The sequence below is a fragment of the Nanorana parkeri genome, unplaced genomic scaffold (genome assembly GCF_000935625.1).
Source record: "Nanorana parkeri isolate BGI_ZX_2015 unplaced genomic scaffold, ASM93562v1 scaffold1, whole genome shotgun sequence".
NCBI classification, from domain to species: domain Eukaryota; kingdom Metazoa; phylum Chordata; class Amphibia; order Anura; family Dicroglossidae; genus Nanorana; species Nanorana parkeri.
The window spans coordinates 1,143,453-1,166,970 of NW_017306269.1; the positions used below are offsets into that span (position 1 = coordinate 1,143,453).

The 23,518-nt window shown below is 41.9% G+C and overlaps 1 protein-coding gene across 1 annotated transcript in view; it reads left to right on the forward strand.

The window, feature by feature from the left end:
• The window catches only part of USH2A (usherin), a 534,204-nt gene that overhangs the window by 383,954 nt on the left and 126,732 nt on the right, over positions 1–23,518 (forward strand). Inside the window, exon 55 of the mRNA XM_018556052.1 lies at positions 1,695–1,913. Coding sequence (XP_018411554.1) covers positions 1,695–1,913 — 219 coding nt within the window. The remainder of the gene's footprint in view (positions 1–1,694; positions 1,914–23,518) is intronic.

Below are 23,518 nucleotides of genomic sequence, written 5' to 3' on the forward strand. Positions count from 1 at the left end.
CCCCCCCCCCCCCCCCCCCCTATGTGACCCAAAGAGATGCTGCCTGAGACAACAGCTTCAGGCTGCCTCATTATAGGGTGACATCATCACTGTGCTGTAAATAGCCTGTGCAGAGAGGAGAGCTGTGGGAGGGGCCCAGCAAGTCCACCCACTGCAGGCTGCCTGCAGAAAATACAGAGGGGGCGGACAAAAGACCAGTCACCCTGCAAAAGGAGAGAGACCAGCAGTGACTGGTCTTCAGGAAAGGAAGATTTTTTTCACAGAGGCAAAGTACACAAGTTGTTTAATGATGGATTCATGGTCTGGCAGAATTACACAATGGACATCAAGATTCAAGTTATAATAGAAATGCCTCTTGTATTTATACAATATTTATTCAGCATTAATGCTTATTTACTACACATTTGGGGGTGTTGTTCCCTATCTGCTGGATGGCTGGTGGGGATGGAGACATACCTCCTGCACCTGTTAGAATTCATGACGTTTGAGGATGTTGATGGAATGGGAGAATAATAACAATCAGTTGATGTCAAAGAGCAGATCAAGGTCATGGCAGGATCAGAATGGATGGTAATGGGCCAGGTTGGTGTATGCCGAGGCATGGACAATATGCCAAAGGATAATTGATGTATCAAACCAGGTCTGCCATGTGTCACAGAGTTCGGTAAACCCTCTGTGTTGCCTGGGGCAACAGGCGACAACAGGCAGGACAGATGTTAGAGCAGCGTAAACCAGATGGTCAGAGCAAACGACAGACAGGAGCAGAGTCAGCAGGCTGATGGCCAGATCAGGTGCAAACAAACAGAGTGCAGGTTCCAGACAGGTAAATGGAACAATAACTGACAATAGCAAATGTAAAAGGTCAATGATCAGGATAAGCACAAGCTGGGTGCAAACACAGTCCAAACAATATATAGGAATAATCTAAGGCATGAACAGTCAGACAGAAGTCAGAGAGAGACAGACGTCTCATGTGGCATGACAAAAACACGTTGATCAGATGCAGATGTAAAGCTCTGTTCTTGATTAAAGTTCACTAATGAGAGCAGGTGTGCCCAGCACAGACCTGGAATAGGTAGCGGGAAGCAAGTGGTGAAGATTACACCACGGCCATCAGTACACAAGAACACAGAAATGTAGTACTGCTGAACAGCTCTCAGCACATAAGCAGCTAATGTTTTGAACTTTAAGGGAACCTTAAAACCACATTATACTATTTCTAATCTCTAAGACATAACACCACAAGATGGCTAGGTACAATAATAGAAGAGATCAAATATTCTTTGGCATAGCCACACGGTTTGCAAACTTAGAAGCTTAGCGGCCCTTTACTTAAGCCTTGCCCCCAGAATCTCATGATGCAATGCAGTTGCCCATCTACTGGCCAATGAGTTGCATTATAGAATACTAGGGGGGGATATGCCACAGTTCTACCATGTGGGAGAGGTAGTAATTAGTCATGTGGTTTTGTCCTCCCCGAACCCTATGGTGACATCTAAACAAGACTTATTTTTATATAATAAATATAAAATGTTTTCTTTCTCTAAAATAGACATTGACATGGGGTAACGAACCTCAGGAATATGTATCATGTATCATGTATGTTCAGAATCAGGTCAGTTGTATCCATTCAATCAGTTGATGACCAAAATGCATGTTTCTATATAAAATTATGTACTTTGTATTTTTAACAGGTGAGGTCTGCTGCTATGATGGAATTCACAATGAAGTGTCTATGGGTGAAGGAGATTCTTGCTGTGGTGAATATCCATATTTATCTGGATACCAGATGTGCTGTGGAGAGGTTCTCTATGATGGTTACAACCAGCAGTGCTGTGGTGGCAAAACTGTGCCCCAAAACTCCATCTGCTGTGGTGATGAGAAGTCAGGAGCAATCTACAGGCAATCCAGAGGTTTGTAGAGCAATTGCATAGTATCATATGTAGAAGATGCCATACAGCATAAGTAACACTAATCCTTTATCCATCAGGCTCATTCTGAGCGCCTTTAATGAAGACCTGTGACCTCATATAACAAAAACATGATCATGACTAGGCATGCACCAATACCAAGTACTGTACTCAGTACAAGTACAGATACTTTTCGGGCTCCAAGACTAGACTGGAGAAAAAATCAAAAGTTAGGAGGCAGCTGTCATTTGTAAGGTGCACACGGAGCTCCTGGGATTTGTACATCTCTGTTATAATGTATGATTTTGTTTTTATAGATATAAATAAAGGGATGCACCTATACCATTTTCCAATCCAAGTACTGATACTTACCCAAGTACTCACAGATACAAGTACTGATACATTTTTGTTTAGTGTCATGTGACAGTTTTTCTAAAACAATACAGACTAAGGATTTCAGGACCATGGTGGAGAGCCAGAACCAGGTCCCAGCTGCAACCGCTGCAACCCTGGTAGTTCTCATGAAAATGCCGAGTATCGGCACTGGTATCTGAACTGGTTTCTGAACCGGTATCGGTGCATCCCTAATTAGGACATTAAGTAAGGTCACAATATAAGCCTGGCGTGCTGTGACCAAAAACAGGAATCACGATCTTACAAATATAAAGTAACAGGGAAACAAGAGTGGAAACTAAAGTGTTAGACTTTTCCTGTAGCCTTAGGTATCTGATCTTTTGGTTAAGTAAAAGCTGCCTCTGCACTTCTTTCTGTGAAAGAAACCCTAAAGGGGTCTATTTATAAACAATTTGCAGGGCCATTCGCCCTGCTGTAAAGTGAACCTGCACCCAGACTGTGCACACTAAATCATGTACATAGTTCATGTACATGTACATATATGTAAATCATGTACATATTTTAAACAAGCAATGAAACACTTTAAAACAAGCCCTCATTCATCTCTGTAACTATAGGCATTGTAGATAAATGAATCTGCAAAATTCACAACAAAGGCACTAAATCTTTGTTTCTTTTATATTAATTTCTAGTGCACCAGAATGTTGGCACATTGTCATTCCTCTATTGTAAACACACATTGGGTGTTTTTAACCGCTTGCTGACCAGGTGTTTACACCCCTTTCCTGGCCAGCCAATTTTTCAGTATTCAGCACTGCAGTAGTTTGACTGACATTTATGCTGTCATGCAACGCTGTACTGAAATTAATTTTATACCATTTTTTGGGGACAGATAGAACTTTCTTTTGGTGGTATTTAATCACCACTGGGGGTTTTTATGTTTTACTATATTAAGGAAAAATTACTGAAAATGTTTCCCATTATGTTAGGAAACTATTATTATTACCCAATTTTTTGGTAAAATATAAAATACGGGGTCATGTCAGGTAAATAGACACCAAACATGTCAAGCTTAAAAATTGTGCGCACCCGCGAAATCGCAAAAAAACTACCATACCCAAAATTGACCATAGGCGACGCTCTAAAAGCTTTTACCGCTCATCAGTTTAGTGTTATCAGTGATTAATGGCCCTAAAATTATTGCTCTCACTGTGACATTTGTGGCGATATGTAACATGTGCAGCGTAATGTGTAACTTTAATTTTTTTTTTGGAAACTTTAATTTATTTAATTTTTTTTTGGCTAAGAAACCCCCCTATATGATAGCAAAGAGATGTGACAGGTCCTCTTTATGGAGACATCAGGGGTCTCCAAGACCCCTAATGTCCCCTAGGGACCACCAAAGAAGCTGATGAAGCAGAGATCTGCTTCATGCGGTAACCCCGAGCCACACTCGGGAATACAGCATAGCGTTTCTTACCTTGTCCGCGATCCCCGATGTGTCCTCTGGCTGATGCCGACATCCGTCTTCAGGTTCCGTCCCTTGTGAGCGCCCGTGTCGCAGGGGGACAGAACCGGCGGGAAGTTTAAAAGGAAAAAAAAAACAGAACAAAAAAGGAAAAAAAAATAGTAATCATACCGCCAGGGAGGTTAAAAAAAACCACACACACAAAATATTAAAAAAACACAATAAAAACACACACACAACTAATAACAATAGTTCATTTAAAAATGTCTCCCTCCCCTGCTTACCTGTTTTGCAGGAAGGGGGGCTTTTCCTGGGGTCCAGTGTGGCACTTGGGGATTCTCCTGATGTCCAGTGGAGAATCAGTGTGATCTGCATCTCAGGCTGATGCAGACATACTAATCGAACCCCGCCTGTCAGTGGCAGCACCACGAGGGAGCGATCAGTATGATCTGCATCAGCAAGAGATGCAGTTCATACTGATTCTCCACTGGACCACCAGGGAATGATTTTCATTTAATATATTGCCTTTTCGGCAATATATTAAATGAAATGTGGGCACTTGCCAGGTTTAAAGATGGCCGCCGCTACTCGCGGCAGCCATCTTTGAAAACCTAATGTGCAGTCAGTCACAGGTGGACACCGGGGACAGTTGCAGGGGGACACTGGAGGAGCTTCCTCCGGTGCTGCGGGGTCCGGCCGCCTCCACCTCCTGTCCAGTCACCTGTACGGTCGGCCAATACTTATGTAAGGTTCCCGGGCCCCTCATGCAGGCCCGGGCCCCTTACTTGACTATCGGCCGCACCCCCCTGACGGCAGCCCTGGCACCAATTGCTTCTCTAAGGTCATTACTGATGTCTTGCCTCCTTGGCTTTGTGTTAACACACACCTGAATACTCCAGACCAGCAAATTGCTGAAACTTCGGCTTTTATAGAGGTGGTCACACTTGCTGATGATCAATTAGTCAAGGACAGCCAGGTGTCAGGTGACATCTGACACCTGGCTGCTAATTAGCCTCTTAATTCCTATGGAAGCAGTAAGGGTATACTTAGTTTTTCACACATGGCTTCTCCATTTTGGCTTTATGTTTAATAATATATCTGGTGTTGTTGTTCATCTGAGGTTGTACTTACCTAATTTTAAGACCTGCTGAGGACCAGATCATTGTTATTATGTCTTGATACCTAAAACCATAGAATTCAAAGAGGGTGTATTTTCTTTTTCACTGTATTTTACTGCCGGTTCCCACAATGCATAAATTGAGGGTTTATATACCTTCCTTCCTGCTACTTCCTGTCCTGCCTCCTGCCTGTCTCCCTATTTAAATCCCTCTCAGACCAGCTTCTGGTTGCTTGAGCAACACTTGTTCCAGAACCCCTTCTTTGCATTTATTCATGACCTAACTTCCCGTGGACTGATCTCTTGTGTACTGACTCAGCTGGTTCTCCTGATTACAATTGTCTGCTGCCTGCCCTGACCTTTTGCTTGTTTTCCGGATCTTCTTTTGCTCCATCCATCCGGGTACTGCAAACGAGAAGGGTGAACCTGGGGGTCATGACCTGGGGTCAGCATGCAGCTAAGTTCAAACTTCCGTGAGGGGCTCCCTGGCAGAACACTGGCTGGCCCTTAGAGTCCACGCCCTGGTGGATACCATGCCACCTGCACGCCTGTGGGTTCACATCCCTATTACCATGACAGGTTACCAAAAATAAGAACATGCACAAACTTTTGCATAAGGCTATAGCTAAACAAAAAAGAAGGAAAAACAAAAATAAAAAAAGACGACACTTTTCCCTTAAAATGAAAAGAAATGGCATTGAAATCTTCACGGACGTCTTAATAAATAAGCACAAGGCAATATTTAATAAAAAAGAAAATCTTGGCTTGTCGGCTTATTCGGATCATGGGAGTTTACCAGACGCATCTCCCCCACTTCATTTCTTAAACACGTATTTGACAAGCAAGGCGTCCTTTAACAAAATAACATTGAATTGACTTTCTCACACCAAATCAAATCTCCTTTGTCCCACTTCAGTTGTCTTTGTCAATATGTATTTTATAAATGGAGTGAATTAACAGATGCTGTTGGGAGGGAAGTGCTAGAGCAGCATTTCCATTTTAGTGCTCTCTCCGGGGCGTAGGATGGGTTGTGTAGGAGCGGGATACAGGTGCCCGGGGGAGACAGAACATGCTTTGCATTCCGCTATATGAATGAACAAAGACAACCGTGGCTATATATTCCCCATGTACTACCGGCTTTTACTACTGCTTATTTATAGCGACTGCTTGTCCCAGGCTAATATTCGCACAGCCTGGTGCACTTTGACTTATTCATGGTGAGATTTATCATAGGGTTGGGAGTATGCCATCGATCATGAAAGATTTCTGTCTGTATGGAAGAGATATGGAGATATTGTAGATTACAGTAGATGTAAACCCATCAGATAAAATCTCATATAAGCTTTAATGGGTTAAAGACATTTCAAAAGTAGTTTTCAATATTTTTAAATCTGAAACTTTCATTAAAATAATATCTGGTGCTCCTGCCATGAAGGTCCTTGTTCAAGCATGTCCTGTTATAAGGTGACAATGCTCAGTCTTTGTCTTACAATTGTCCTCCAATGGAGGCCATAGATGCGCATTGCAGAGGCACCTTCCAATGGAGGCTAGGGATGCACATTGCACAGGCAACTACCATTGGAGGCTATGGATGCACATTGCACATTCAGCTTCCAATGGAGGCTAGGGGAGTGCATTGCATAGGTAGCTTCCAATGGAGGCTAGGGATGCACATTACACAGGCATCTTGCAATGGAGGATAGAGGAGCACATTGCACAGGCAGATTCCAATGGAGAATAGGGATGCACATTGCACAGGCAGCTATCAATGGAGGCTATAGATGCACATTGCACAGGCAGCTTCCTATAGAGGCTAGGGCCACACATTGTGCAGGCATCGTCCAATGGAGGCTAGGGATGCACATTACACAGGCAGCTTCCAATGGAGAATAGGGATGCACATTGCACAGGCATCTTCCAAGTGAGGCTATGGATGCACATTGCACAGACAGCTTCCAATAAGAGATGCATTTTCCTCTATTGTCACGACCTGGAAACCTGCCTGGAGAAATGTCATGTAGCCCGTGTTGCAGGATGTGGCTACAAAGAGGCTGCAGGGGATCAGCAGCACTGAGATAAAACAAAGGATGAAAAATAGCAAAAATAATATTTACTTTCAGAAATCGCAATTGTTTATAATACACTGTGCTTTAGCTAACTACAGTAAATGTCATTTGGTTAGGGGTTCTATGTATATGTTTAAAGAACAATTGCAGCAGATATTTAAAAAGCACCCTTTATGTCACTTAAATATTCCCTGAAAGGTTTGCTGCAATTTTATAGAGTGTGTCAATATCTAAAAGCTTGAAATTTGAAATCAGGCTTGCAGTGAAAGGAGTTTAGAAGCATTGGCAGAATGGCAGAAGTGCTGTCATCTTATATATTGTACAGACAGCCATATAGAAGATATCAAGGGAATAAAATAAAAAAAATGAAACATATGTATATAACATATTGAACATATTAAATGTGCAGTTAGCAGTTTGCTTAAATTTGCCTATTATACAAGAAGGGCCCATTCACACCTATGCACTGTGGTAACACACTAAGCATGCATTAGTCTGTTGCAGAGTGATTTATTTCCAATTACACCCCAATGCGCTAAGGCAACACACCTTCAATGCACATGCAATACAGTGCACCACAGCGCATGGTAATGGAATACTGTACATTGTGTTGCGCTGCATCGCCAAAAATATTGTATGTCCGTTTTATTGTCATTTAAATGAATGGGCTTCCTTAATGCAACATGCAGACATAGCGTGCGTTAGCTCATCGCAAGGGACTGCCATTAGTTGAGGTTCTGAATCTAAAATTATCACATAAGATATCCATGAAAATAAAAGCCTTTTGTTATTATCCATGGCTGTACTCCTCTGGATATGGTATCAACACCTTGCGTTGGTGTGTGTGCTTTGTGGAGATGTGTAAATGTTTTTTATATCAATGTGTGCTTTCTTCGTGAACGGAGCCACTTGGGCCGGTGAGTTTGCCCAAGAAACTTTCTACACGAGCGCCAGCCAAGGCATTGGCCTATACACATACAGCACAGCAATGAAGTAATAAAATGAACTAGGATCACACTAATCCAGCACGTTATTATTCTGAGTTGCCCCACTCAAGCGGCGGCCATATTGAGTGGGGCACGTGAGATTAATAACGTGCTGGATTAGTGTGATCCTAGTTGATTTTATTACTTCATTGCTGTGCTGTATGTGTGTAGGCCAATGTAGTTGGATCTGTATGTGCGTTAATTAATCGATTAATCTATTTAAAAAAATTTCGATTAATCGAACACAAAAATTGTAATCATTACCAGCCCTACCTTAATGTAAGTGGTGCCATCCGCTTGTCATCACAGCACCCACCGACAAGTTTCCAGGTTCTTATCGGACAGGAGTGCATTGAGTCACGGACAATAAGCTAAGTCTGACTTCCTGATGGTGGGAACCGATATCATAGCAGCACTCTGTATTATACCTAATCTGAGGTGCCTGAGGATACAGGGGTGGGTGCTCACAGCTAGGGGCACCATAGGCTTCTAACTTTGAGCACTCATCTGACATCTGAGCATTTTGTTTTACATTCCCATCAGTTCTAGTGGTGCCCATTTACACCTGAGCTTTGTGTCTACCTTTTGCATGCTTTGGGCCATTAAACTTCAATGGGAAACGCACATAATGCGTGTTTTTAGTACCCAACAACTGTCTCTTCCTCCTCCTAGCAGCTGGTTTTCCATTAGCTAAAACAATAACTCTCAACCCTGAAAAACGTTTTTACAAAATGCAAAAAAAGCTTCGAAATTGCATACAAATGCTGAAGTGTGAACTTTTCTTTCCTAATTTTGTCTACCGATGCTGCACGGCTAAAAAAAAGTTTCAATTCTACAAAATTTCTGCAAAGACAAAGTTGCTGTTTTTGCTCTAAAATCTCCAGCTTATGTCCAGTGAATGTCTCTGTACATTGTAGTAGGAAGTGCTCTGTAATATTGAGTTTTCACATATATCATAGCCAATAAACTACATGTTATAAGAATGTACCTAGCACATCACACATAACCTCCAGCCGGGGTGGAAATTTCTGCGATAATGGAAGTTCTATTTAAAAACAAGACACATCGCAGATCCCCGGTACGACTTGCTTTATGGCACCAGACAGTATCATTGAAATTTCAGTACACCTAATAATTTTTATTAGCCTTAAATTCATTGCTCACGTTAATTTCCCTAATTCACCGACTCAAATGCTTCTAATGGATTCGCAGAGAGCTGCAATTCGGTGTAAACTTCTTCCACAACTAATAGCCAATTTCATTTGACATTAGCACAATTGTTTTATTGCCGGCTGCACCTAAAAAAAAAAAGTAGAAGATTTCTGCAATGAGGGGATAGATTGCATTGTCTCTTCTTCTCAGGGCACTTGGGTAATGTGCACTGGGTTGTGGGGATTATGAAGTACTGGGCATTTTCTCTAACTGGCTAAAGGTTATTAGTGGACTTTCTTCTTAGTGACTGATGAAGCTTCACTTACGCATGCTCATCTTTATCGGACGAAGAGCAATTGCAGATGATTTGAGGGATAATATTGAAATACTACTGAAAATGATTTTTTCTAGCATTAAAGGAAAAATGTCGATTTCCAGTTTAGAGTCCAGCACTTTACGGCGCTTCTATAACGGACAGCGGATATTGCTATACTCTGATGGATTACTCTACACTGCAGCCTGCATTTTGTGGCCCATTCATAAAATACAGGCTGTGTTATTATTATTATTATTATTATTATTATTAATAATAATAATATTATTTTACAGGATTTATATGGCATCAACAGTTTGAGCAGCACTTTACAATTTAAGGAAGACATTACAGTTACAATACAATTCGAAACAGGATGGTTAGGAAGGCCCTGCCGTGAGAGCTTACAATCTAAAAGGTGGTATAAAGCCTGCGGTGTCCTGTGCAGAAAGCACTCCATGATTGGAGACATAATGCATATCATTTTGCCACTGATACTGGCACAATCACTCACTGCTTATGGGCAGCACAGCTGCTTAGTGTTTAGCACCTCTGCCTTGCAGCACTGGGGGTCTCCAGGTCATATCCTGGTCAGGGAACTGCCTGCATGTAGTTTGTATGTTCTCCCTGTGTTTCCATGGGTTTCCTCCCACACTCCAAAGACATACTGGAAGGCTAATTGGCTCCTGTCTAAATTGGCCCCAGTGTGAAATATAGGGATCTTAAATTCATGGACGTGTGGTCAGTGTGGGCAGGTAGTAGTATACAGGAAAAAGCTGTCAGCTTCAAGTCTGCAGCTGGCAGTTTTTTCTCCATTCAGACCGGCTTATTACAGTTTACACAGCAGGGAAAGCCTCCGCGCTGTGTAACCTGTCATGGACGGGGCGCTACCTCTTAATTACAGGTAACGCTGTATCCGGCTTTTGACAGGTAGTTAGGTTACACAGCAGAGGGCTTCCCCATTGCTTGTGTAACTTAACTTGGTGAGGCCAGAGCTGTCACAGCCTCAACTCTGTATTAGAGGCGTGAGCTCTATGGATGGTTTGGACCAATGGCAAAGCGCCAGTGGTCCAAGCTCTCCAATTAAAATAAAAAACAGTGAGGATATCAATCTTGATGCCTCACCGGTGACCCACAAGCCACAGCGAAGTGAGAGACAGGGAGGCTCCTCCCTGTCTCTTTTATTCCTCCTCCCCACACAGTTTGGTTACTGAGCTGGGGGTGGGGCTTCGGCGGGATGGGGGCAGAGCTTCAGCGGGCTGGGGGATGCCTCACCCAGCACAGAAGGCAAGGCACGTCACTCTTTAGATTGTAACTTCCTTGAGGGCAGGGACTGATGTGCACTAAGTAAAGCACTGTGCAAAGATGTTTGTATATAGCTACCAATAATAACTATCTTCTGTCATAGATTTGTATGCTCAGGAGCTTTGTTTAGTGTCCTCATAACATTTGTACAAGTCCTGACGAAGGAGAATCTTTTAACCCCTGAAACATGATGGCTGCCTTTTGCTTTCCTTTTGACACTAGTGGAAATAATAAAATACTTTGGACTCCTTGTGTTTGGTGCTCCTACTGGCTCAACTACATGTGGATTTCTTAATTTGGGTGACCCCAACTTCTAAGCCATTAGGCTCAAACATTTACTTTTTTATTCATTGAAAACTTGTGTCTAACTCTTAGTCACATGGCATTGATAGGTCATGTGACCGGGCTCTCCCTGCTTTTTTTTTTAACATTCATTTATGTTGCATACCACATGCCAAGAGAGTGCAATTTACATTTGTATCGCACACCTCTGTCTTTGTATGTTTTAGAAGTGGAAGTATAGCCCCGGGAAAGGCCATAACGTTACATGGGCTTAAGGCCATATGAATGGACGCCATAATAAGGGCAGAAGGCTGTTAGGACCATTATGAGATTGTTTGGCAACTATAGAATAGAACAGCTTTTCCCAACCAGGGTGCTGTGGCACCCTGGTGTGCCTTCTGGCTTTCTCAGGATTGCCTTCAAATGTTTGCTAAAGGGGGAGGACTCTGATGTGAAGCGGGCTTCTAATGTGAAGGGAGAGCTTCTGATGTGAAAGGGGAACTCCCATGTAAAGGGGCAAAACCACACTTCATCTTTTTTTTTAACCTAAAACCCATACCAGAACCCTGTCCTTGATTTTTTGAGGGGGGGGGGGGGGGGGTTGGACCACATGCCAATTTTGACAATTTACATAGGGATGCACCGATACCAAGTACAGTACTCGGTACAAGTACAAGAACAGATACTTTTCCAGCTCCAGCTCATGTGACAGTTTTTCTAAAACCAAACGACTAATGATTTCAGGACAGTGGTAGAGCGCCAGAGCCAGGTCCCAGCTGCAACCGCTGCAACCCTGGTAGTTCTCATTAAAATGCCAAGTATCGGCACTGGTACCCGAAAAGTATCGGTGCATCCCTTATATTTACATTTACGTTTGTTACATTTTAGACTGGGGTACCTTGAGATTTTGCATACTTTTAAAAGGTGCCATGACTGAAAAATGGTTGAGAAACGCTGGAATAGAGGATAGTTAATAGAGAAACATTTCAAAAACCTTTACCCCTAACAGCACTAGTGATCAATATTTATTTTTTAATCAGTAAAGCTAGTCATCATCAGGTGCATTTTTTTGTTAGCTAGTTTTGCTTAGCTGGTGCTGTATGGTACAATGATCAGCTTATTTCAAAAGCCTATCAAAATTGGTAGAGAAAATTGGCAATTTTGCTGCAACATCAAATTCCGCTAAATCGGCTGCTCAACCCTAATGCTAATCGGTGGCTGAGGACAAGTAACTCCAGTTTGTATTTGATAGAGTAGGAGTAAAGGGTTAAACTGCTGTCAGTTTTTTTGGGGGAGGACATTTGGCCACCTGTGTCCTATTGGAGAGATTTTTCTATACATGTTTGTCCTGTACGCAAAACAGGAAGTGAGAAATGCCCTCTTTTACCGTTGTCACCAGAACAAATGTTCGCATTGGGTAATTTACCCCCCTATTCTGGTGGCAACTCAAAATTTTGGATTTCCTTTTACTTTCTGTCTCAGTGACAGGTCATAAAGACAAAGGTAAAGAGTGAATTTCCCTAGCAGAGACACAGGCAGCGATAAAAGAAAATGACAAGGGTTCTATCCCTTCCCTAGTCTATCCAAAACACAAAATAAAAACAGCTTGGCTTTTGATACATTTTAAACACAGCATCACGATGCAGGAAACATTATTGTTTTGTAGCATAAACTCATCTATATGCACCTTTGTTAAACTCAAAGGGCTTGTTCACACCAAACCCTATTTTCTTTTTGCGTTTGCAGTGGAACGGAATGCTGGCAAAGTTTTGACAGGCGTCCAATCGCACTGCGGGCAGGGGGGGGGGGAGGGGCGTGGAAGCGGTGCCATTGAATACAATGCACCGCTACGCCCCCCTCCCGCCCCAAAATGCAGGGAGAAGTTTCTCAGCGATCGTTGTGCCTTCCAGCAGCTTTCGCTCAGGAACGCACACGCTTTCGGTGTGAACAAGGCCTAAAGCATTTTCCCAACTATGTATAGGCACCACATTGGTCTTGTGCCAATCCATTGGTACCAAGCCGGTCATTTAACACTTTACTATGCCCCCCACACACAAACCCATCAGTGGCTGTGATCTGAGCCATCATCACTCAGTATTTATCAATAATCATTTTTGAATGAAGGAATCAGCAGCAGATGATTGGTGAGGGGTTGTAATTGATTGCAGGATCTTTTTTAACCCTTCCCCCCTTATATCCTGTACAAAAGATCTACATTCTGTCTCTACGTTACCAGTATATAACCCTTCACCTCCCTTATACTGGACATCTACTCCCTCATCTCCATCCTCCTACTGTATGGAACCTGTACATTAAACCCATCATCTCCATCCTCCCACTGTATGGAACCTGTACATTAACCCCCTCATCTCCATCCTCCCAATGTATGTAACCTGTACATTAAACCTTCACTGCCTCCTCCCTCCTCATACAACCTGTCCTCCCTCTGTATATGACCAGCACATTATCGATGCACTGCGCCTAGTACACCATTACCAAGCTGCATTGTTTATTCAGCATGTTTCTTCACTTCCAAAAAACATTGGCAAAAAAATGAGATTACCTTGAGGTGTCTATATTAGAGGTGCAACGGAATGGAAATTTCAAAACCGAAACAAAACCGAAAAAAAAAAATGTCAGGCCGAAAACCGAAACCGAAAATGTTTTTTATTTAAATGTTTTCAATTTTTTTATATTTTATTCTTATTTATTTTTTATAAACTTTTTATTTTTTACATGGCTGGCTGTCACAATTTCTCTCCTCCTTGCTGGGACACAGAGCAGCGGCGAGGAAAGAAATCATAGATGCGCCGATGTATCGGCAGGAAAGTGGCACTTTCGGCATTTAGCCAAAAGTGCCATTTTTGGCCGATATGTTTCGGCGGCCAATATATCGGTGCATCCCTAGTCTATATACTAAAAAATTGGGTCATTTGGGGAATGTTCAGTCTGCCCTGGCATTTTTATTTTGTATATTTTATAACAGAAAGTAAGGGAACCAGTTTTTGTTTTGTTTTTTACATTTGTTGTCTTTTTTCCTTTTTATAAAACAAATTAAAAACCCAGTTGTTAATAAACATCATCAAAAGAAAGCTCTATCTTTCTAAAAAAATAAAATAAATAAAACATTTAAACTTCATTCATTTAGATGTCAGTCAATCTATCACAGCACGGAAAACTGAAAATTGTCTGGTAAGTGGTATTACAGGTTGGTACTTAAGTGGTTAAAAAGTCTCTAAAAATGAGAAACAATGCTTTCAACATAACACATCTCAGCTCTTTGAGGACACATGGGTGTAAGTCATCCGGTCCAGGTGATTTATTCAACTTTATTTTGTCTTACTGTTTCTAGACTTTGACAGTTTGGAGCCTATGTGGTTAATTTGAGGTTGTTGCAATACTATTCCCGGGTTGTGGACTTGAGCTCCACCATTTCCTGTTGTATATACAGAGCTGAAGGTGACATTTAATAGATTTTCCTTCTGAGTTATCTTATATCTGAAACTACATTCTCACATTTGATCCTTTTACTATTATTAATATAAAAAAATACCTTTTTGGGGGGATTTGGCTTACTCTTTTTTCACACCTGCTGTTCCTTTTTGAATTGTTACAATTTCCTTTTTACATCTTTTGTTATATTCTTTGTAACTTTCAAACAATGATCCTTTTCCTTCAGTTTTATATTTAAAATGCCCTCTTTTATTTTGTATGGCTTTATTAAATATTGAAGGTGAGCCACATAGGTTTAACTCCTGAGTTTAGTGTCACTTTAATGCCTGCAGTGTTCTGGGATATCCCAGGAGGCTGTGGGTGGCTCAGGATATGTCATTCTCGACAAGACTCCAAAAGAGGACGTAGAACAGTGAAAGAGCTTAAAAATATTTAGGAAAAAAGTTTAAAATACTCTCATTTATCTAATATGTATAAGGAAGGAATGAGCTAAAGTTACCAAAAAAAGGTAAAAGGTCCGCTTTAAGCACACCGCCATCTGCCGGTAAGGACAGGACGCAGATCGTGATCATTTCTGACAAATTTGCAGTTATTGGGCACAAGCGCAGCTTAAGGAAATGATTTGCTTTTATGATCCTATTTTACCCTCAATGCTTCCCTGTAAGACCTGCTGTTCCCACATCTGTGATTCTCACTACAGCCGTACCTGAAAAGCAGCCTTCCAGCCAACGCGTCCAAAGCGCTACGTACCAAACCTTAGCTTAATATCGGGTAAAGCTGATGTGCAGCCTGGAGAGCTTATGCCGTTTAACTCTAATGCTCGCTGTAAAGCATCGCTTTTACAGATTTATTGAATTAGTAATTCACCAGCCAGCTGTGTTTATACATTCCTTCAGCTCTGTGATGCACATTAAATAATTGTTGGCAGCTTTTCATGAAAACAGATTTTTTTTTCTATTTTCCGATACACTTTCTCCTTGACTTTCCTGGGGAAATGTGATGTGACAGTAAGCGACAAGATGTAGCATCAGCATGTGTAAGTCATAAATCGCAGGGTGGAAATGGAACCGATCGAGAGGTACAGCTGGCTGAGGATGCTGACAATGTTTTTTTCAGTTAAAACATATAATAATAATAATATTAATATTAATAATAATATTATCTTTATAAAACCAATAGCTAAAATCTCATATAAGGTTTAACATGATAATATAATTTTTAATAATCATTTTTTAAAGAACTCTGGACACAAATTTTAGTAACCCTTGCAGTGGGACTACCCCCACACTCCAAGGGTTAACTGCTCATTTTCGTCTAGGTTAAAAAAAAAAGTTATACTCATCTGATCCTCAGAGCCAGCTTGCTATTAGACCGATCTCTTCAGCCTTGCTCCCCCTTCACTTCTGTGGTCTAAAGTCCCTGAGTCATCACATTCTATACAGTGTATAGGACTTGAAGATGCCGAGGAACGTAGCATTGCTGCAACAGAGGGGGAGAGAGGCTGGAGGGAGCGCTGTGACAGCTGGCCAGCCATCTCCGAACCTAGACAAAACAAGCAGTTAACCTTTGGGTTTTTAAACTTTGTGCTGCATGTTCTGCTTTCATTAAAGATAAGGAAAGATGTATTTTTGTATGGAAGAGCTACAGAGATGCTGTAGAATAAAGTCGATGTAAACCCATTGATGAAACTCGCATGTAAGCTTTAATGTGTTAAAGTAATTTCAAAAGTAGTTTTCATTACTTTAAAATCTGCAGCTTTCATTAAAATATTACCTGGTGATCCTGCCATGAAGGTCCTTGTTCAGGGTGGCAACACTCTGCCCCTGTGTACCAGTTGTGTTCCTGCATTGTCACCCTGTCAATTACTCTCCCAATGGAGATTACAGGCATGGCCCACTGTTGTCACTGCTAAGGAACTTGCCTTTAGAAAAGAAAAGGCTGCCAAACCAGCTGCTGACAAGCCTGATGTACTTCCATCACAACTCAATACAACTTTCAAGCTACAGGGATTGTAGTCCACATATTGGAGTTCTCTTACTAAGCCCTGAAGAAGGGGCTGTGTTTTAGACCCCTGAAATGTGTTGACCTATCTACTTGAATGTCCGCCTGGTCCTAATGGAATAAGATTATATCTGGACTATTTTACTTGGTGTGGCAATTCAATTTCTACATCTACTTGCCCTGTGAAATGACAGCCAGCAGTTGATGGAGTGCATGTAGGCAGTAAGTAGCCACAATGAGGCTGCCAGTGCTGATATGCAACAAAGGATGAAAAAAGTGATAGCAAGTATTTTTATATCAAAATAAAACAAAATAAAATGATACATGATGATGATATTTGTAATGCTCAGTGCTTTAGCTAACTAAACATCATACACATAGGCATCTCAATGCAGATGTAGACTAAGTAGTTATAGTAAATCAGCATCAAAAAGATCTGGTACTCATGTGTTTTTTTTTTTCTCTATATACAAAAGCCATGCAGAGTGTTGTAATGAGGTAGCACTAACCTGAATACCATTGTGTTCACCTTTTTCCTGCCATGAATACATTGAATATGATCTTATATTTATATAGTTAGGGCCCGTTCACAGTATAGCATTGTGGTAACGTGCAATTTACAGCAACGCGTTACATGCACTGGTATGCTATTCATTTGAATGGCACCCAAAGCACCTTGCCAACTGAACTGCAGCGCAATGCAATGCACGCCAATGCACTAATATGCAGTGCAGTACACTGCCAAAAAGTGGTGCATACATCAGTCACAAGGTGCGTTGTGGTCACATTGCCACTTGTTGTAGTAAAGTGTTCGGTAATGCACATCGTAGCACAACACCATAGTGTGAACGGGGTCTGAAAGTGTATATCAAGTCAAAACGTTTTTCCTAGTTTTGGATAGGATAGGAAAAGGTTGGAAATGCATTTGGGTTTTATACTTATACTGCTATCTAAGTCACTATTAGAGTGATTTCCCCTTACTTCCTGTCCTGCTGACAATGTTTTACCAGACAGAAAGTGAGGGGAACTCTCCAACAGCAACACAGACAGAAATAAAAATGCTTCTCTTTAGTAGAGTAGGGCATGCACTGATGTGTGAGATACCAATCTTACAAAGGGTATACAGGAGGTCCTACTTGGAAAAGAGGTCTGGGTATCCCGAAACCTTGGATGTTCTTTGGGCCTCATTTATTGTCGCTTTCTGCCTGACTCCACATTTTGTGGCCAATGAACTATTGCATGCATATTGGATACTACTTTATATCTGGAAACTTTATACTGTATATACAGAGGAGTTCCTGGCCTGTTCCCCACCTGAGGTGGAAGGGGGGTTTAGCTTGTGGTGCACGCTAACTGGGAGAACGGGGGCGGTGCTGGTGGTCCATGCTAACCAAGGGATAGGGGCCTGGCCTTAGCATCATCACCCCACCAAGTTCTGGCTCCATCTCTGGCTTGCATCCTGCCCAGCACCTGGCAACTAGAGGCGTCGCTGGTTGCCAGAAGCCGGGCAGGGTACCTGCCAGAGCATCCCAGGTTGCTAAGAGATAGGTGGGGAAATGTGTATGGTCCTTACACACCTCCCTGCCCAGCTCTTATCAACCTGGGACACTCTGGCCTGAAAGGTGGTGGCAGGCACAATGCAAACATTGCGCAGCAGAGCGGCCATGCCTCTCTGTCTGCCGCCCCCCCATTGTAACCCAAAGAGATGCTGCCTAAGGCAACAGCCTCAGACTGCTTCATTATAAGGATGGCCCTGTTTATATATATATATATAATTTATTATATTTGTACAAGTTCATGCAGAGCCACTGACTGGATTGACCACTCATGAATTAGCCACATTCCCTGGCAATGGAAGGGGGCTGGATTTGGCATTTTACTGATAGAGGTAAACTTTGTAGATAGCTATTAGCATGCAGTAACTTCGTGTAGGCTGTTTACGCTCACGTAGTTTCACTTTCCAATCTGGGTCTTCTTTTATAACTAAAATCTGATTTAAATTTGTACAGAACTACATGAGCTCACCAGCCTACATCATCATCATCATTATTATTATTATTATTATCAATATTTATTTTTCAATAACAGGCTGTGGTTTTAACGTTATGTGAGGATTGCAAAAGATCTCATTGGTTTCAATCAGTTTATGGATTAAAACAATCAAAAATTCGTTGAAAATTTGACACCACTGCAATGCCAGTTGAAGTCCATTTTTGATCGATTTCCCCCAACAGTTTTCCAATTTTCTCAAAAACTAGGAAATGATCAAAACCACAGATGGCAAATTGCTGTAGATTGTCCAGTTCCATACAGTCATTTCACTTATTTATTTATTTATTTTTTAATCGAATGCTGATAAAAAAACAAAACAAAAAAAAAACAGAATTGTCACATGTATGGCCACCATCAGAGCCTCTACATCTAGATTAAGGATGGTCTGCCTGGTCGAGTCGACCATAGGTTCGACTCGAACATTGCATGTTCTAGCGTTCTCCGAACGCCGAACATATGCCAAAAGAAGTTGTCCAGCACGCAATGTGCTCCTCAGCCACAGCAGCAGCTGCCAGACTGAATTAATCAAAAAAGTCCAGTAAACATAAGTGGATAGTGAAGTATTTTTCCACTGTAAGCGACATCCCATTGAACAGTGGCTGCAGCATTTAAGTGACACTGAACTCAGGAGTTAAATCTAAAAAATGCATTCAATTACCTTAACTAATGAGACAAATGTAGCTTCCTACAGATCCTCAAATCATCTCTGAATTGGTGCTGACACTGTCCTTCCTTCTGGAGGGGGGCTACTTTTGTTCCCCATGGTCCCTGTGTGTGTTGCAAAGTAGCCACCGCTCCAAGCTCACTCCTGTGATGGACTACAATCTCCATACAAATTAGTAAATTAAATGTGAGACTGCAGTCCATCACAGGACGCGAGCTTGGATCGGTGACTACTTTACAACACACACAGGGACCGTGGGGAACAAAAGTAGCCACCCTCCAGAAGGAAGGACAGTGTCAGCACCAATTCAGAGATGATTTGAGGATCTACAGCCGAGTGATACACAAGTAAGATACATTTTTATTAATAGTTAAGGTACTTGAATGCATTTATAAGGTCACACTCCTAGGTTTAGTGTCACTTTATGAGGTTGTGACTCCACAGCACCATTTTGCTGCAGAAAATCTCCAGAGCGGATCTCTTCCTCCTTTAGGGAGAGTGCAGAAAAGGAAGATAATGCAGACAAAAAATGTAAAGTGTTTATAAAACCAAAAACATTACTATTCTTATTTTTTTTCCCATTGTGGATAGAGTAGATAATTAGGGTTACATCCCCAGTGAGGATTTACCTTTACTTCATGTCCTGTAGACACAACAAGAAGTGAGACGAAAGCTCTCTAATGTGAGAAAAATTGACTCTCAGGCCCCATTCACAGTTGAGCTTCTTTGGTCATTTTTTGAGCTTCTTTTAGTATTTGTGCAGGTGTTTTTGCGTGTATTTACCTGTTTTTCTGGCTTGAGTGTTTATATATTTTTTTAGTCAATGGAAAGACTGTTACTAGGCAAGAAAGCAAATGAAAAATGTGTGTTACACAAATTTTTCAGGCACTCACTATGAAGTCTATTGGGCCCAAAACATGCAACTCTGCCCCAATAGAAGCTCCTATGCTTTTTCACATTGCAGGTGGTTTGCTACAAGCGACATAAGGGTCATATTTGAACAGGGGCCATTGAACAAACTAGGATTCCTCCTGTTAAGCTTTGTAGCACTTAGACATTTGAAGTACAAAATGTTCGGGTATGAATGGGGTCTTATACAATTGTCACCGGAACAAGTGTCCACATTGGAAGATTTCTCCTCTGTTCCATTGACAAATCAGAATTTGGGATTTCCCATCACCTTTGGTCCCACTAGCAATGGTCACCAGGACAAATATAGAGGGAGAGTCTCACAAAGTGACTTCACATGCACTTTAACACAAAATGCAAACCCAGATTTGTGCAACATGCCCAAGGAAGCAAAGTTTAGTGATGGAGACATACCACTCTACCTCAAAACACCACACCACAAAACACTCTGGGGGGAATTTATCAAAACTGGAGCGGACAGAATCTGGAGCAGTTGTCCATGGCAACCAATTAGCATCTCTTTTCAGTTTGCTCAGGTAAGATTTGAAAATAACACAAAGAAGCTGATTGGTTGCACCACAAATCTGCTGTAGATTCTGTCTGCTCCCGTTTTGATAAATTCCCCCCCTATGTTTTACTATTTTTTCATTTGTCTTTCTTACATAAATATTTAGATTACAATATATATCAGGAAATGATCATTTCATCACATCTACATTACCTGATTTTGATTATCTAGTGCATTGAGAGCTAAAAAGCCGCAAAGACAGCCATTGGGTGACCATGCAATATGGTTCATGTCACACAACCTGCAAGCAACAGAATCGCTAAGAGCTTTCTCAGCTTCTATAGTGTCATTCCCTTGCAAGCCAAAGCAGTGAGATGTTACTCTGTTTCTGCTCCCTTGCTAGCTAGCGAGATTCTGTTCATGCCAGCAAGGGAGCTACTTCCATTGTCTACAGTGGCACATAATTCATATCCAGTCATGTCAATGCAGAAAGAGTCTAATAAATATTCTAAATAGAGAAACTTCTGTCCCATTCAACTTTGCATGGCAGTAGAATCCTGATTTTTGTTTGTTTTTCCATAGTGGTTGAGCACAATATCTACCTCGAATGCAGAAGATCAAAAAGCCAAGTGCTAGGGTGCTTGAGATAAATTAGGCGGGGGTCAGAGGCTACAGCATGCAGCTTCACAAGATTGTCTACCCCTGCATTTGCAGCTCATTCATGCTGAAGTGATGCACTCTGGGAATAACGAGCAAAGCGCGCCCGGCAACATCTGCTCCTCCTAAGTGAGTTAGTGCACGTCAGACATCTTTATGTCAGAATTTCCTCCGTGATGGATGCAGTCTTCAGAAAATGCTGCATAAAAATCTGCTGTGCCGTTCTGGCTATTAAGTGAAATTACTATTTAAATTAATGGCGCTGTCACAGTTTATCTGTGCAAAGAATGAGCGCTGATTAGGGTATTAAGTAATTAGCAATTTATCACGCTGGAACAAGGTTGATAATAATTAAAAAAGTAATGGTTTACTAAAGATACTAGAAAGGGAGTCACTTTGTGTTATGTGACTGAATTCTTGGCTGAAATTTCCGTTTCTGTCAAAGACAGAATTTTACGCGCTAGGCCGCATCTTATTATGTTTTCTCTTTTCCCAAGCTGGAAACGTTCATTATGAAAATTTAGGTTGGCCTGTCACAAGTCCCTTAAAGCGATCAGGATTGGGGTTGAGTATTTCAAAATAGGTCACACTTTGCAGGAGATGCCTTGCTTGTAACAACCTAACGGGCGTATTTGCTGAGTTGACACATTGACATAGTGGTCTAACACTTTCCGCATCACTATTCAGAGAACATTGGCCATTTATGGTGGTCCCGGCTCCCCACTTTGCCCAGCTCCTTGAAGCAGCTTAGGATCTATTGTCTGTTCAATACACAAGCGCCACTGTTGGATACAAGCCAATTAAAGTGGTACAAATATTTGAAAAAATTAATCTTTTTGCAAAACAAAAACTCGTAATTATGTTTTAATGTGTTTGCCATTATGTCTCAGGCTCCTTTTAGATGGGCATTCTGATCAGGTCAACCAGTCAGTTTTTCAGGAGAATTTGATCAGAAGCCCAATGTTATTCTATAGGCAGCCGGATCTAAACGGATATGATCCGTTTACATCCGATTACCCCTGACTCTTTGCAAGTCAGGAAAACAAAAAAGAACGTGGCGGATCGGGCGCGGGGTAATCTGATGTAAATGGACACTTGTCTGTTTACATCCAACTCCCCATAAACTTAACATAGGTCCGTTAAGTTCAGTTTTTACTCCATCATAAGATAGAGGAAACAAATGGTAGACATGGATGTCAAAATGGTGACATCTGTTCCATACTGCTCCGATGAGCAAGGGATCCATGCCCGGTTCCACTGCTGATCAGAACTGACAGACACCCATTTAAAAGGGTATTTTTAATTAAATTCTAGTTTGTGAATCTATTGCAAAGTTTCTTACCTGAATATCCTTCCAGTAACAGCACTTCCTGTTGCAGGGTGACAACGCTAAGCTGCCACCTTGCAGTTATCAGCAGCATCGTCAGCCTGCTGTGCGGGTTTCTTCACTTGGCAGTTGGCCTGCTTATTTTATAGACCTGAACGGCCAACTGAAGGAGCTCACACGGCAGGCTGATAGTGCTTCTTCTAATTGAGAGATTGATTCTTAGGGGTCTATGCACGAAGCTGCCGAGGGGCAGCCGAGTGAGTGACCGATCTGAAGTGAAGTGAGCCGAACGCTGTTCGGCTATTCACTTCAGGCTGGTACGGCTAATTTCAGCCGTACGTCGGCTGAAATCAGCCGTACATCGGCTGAAATCAGCCGTACATCGGCTTGCTTCGTGTGGCTTCGGGTTGGCCGAACATGCTCAGCATGTTCGGCCGACCCGAAGTACAGAAGGAGTTCGACTCCGGCAGGCTACTCACTGCTGTTCGGGCTATTCTTAAAGATCCCGAACAGCAGTGAGTGAATAGCCGAATGCCGCCGAGCGGCATTCGGCTCGGCTGTTCTGCTCGGTCCCTCAGAGGTACCGAGCAGAACAGAAAAACAGTGAAAAACGTTAAAAAAGTAAATAGCAAATGATTGTGCGGAGCTAGCAGTGACAGCTAGCTCCGCCCAATAGTTTCCTATTGCTCGGCGGCTCTGCTGCTGTCGAAAAAAAAACGAAAAAAAAACCTCTCCCGGGCGCTCTGGGAGCCTCCCGCTCCCGGCCGCCCAGGAGAGAAGCACTGATGTGTCTTTTTTTTTTTCTTTATTCTGACACGGAGCGATGTCAGAATAGAAAAAAAAAAGAATTTTTCCCATTGAAAAGCATTGGGACATTACTATTGGCTATTTCAATTTGCAATAGCCAATAGTAAACTAGCATTGTTCCTGCCCTCTGCTGATGGACCTGATGTGGAACTGCAGCAGAGGGTGGGTACAATGCTAGTTTACTATT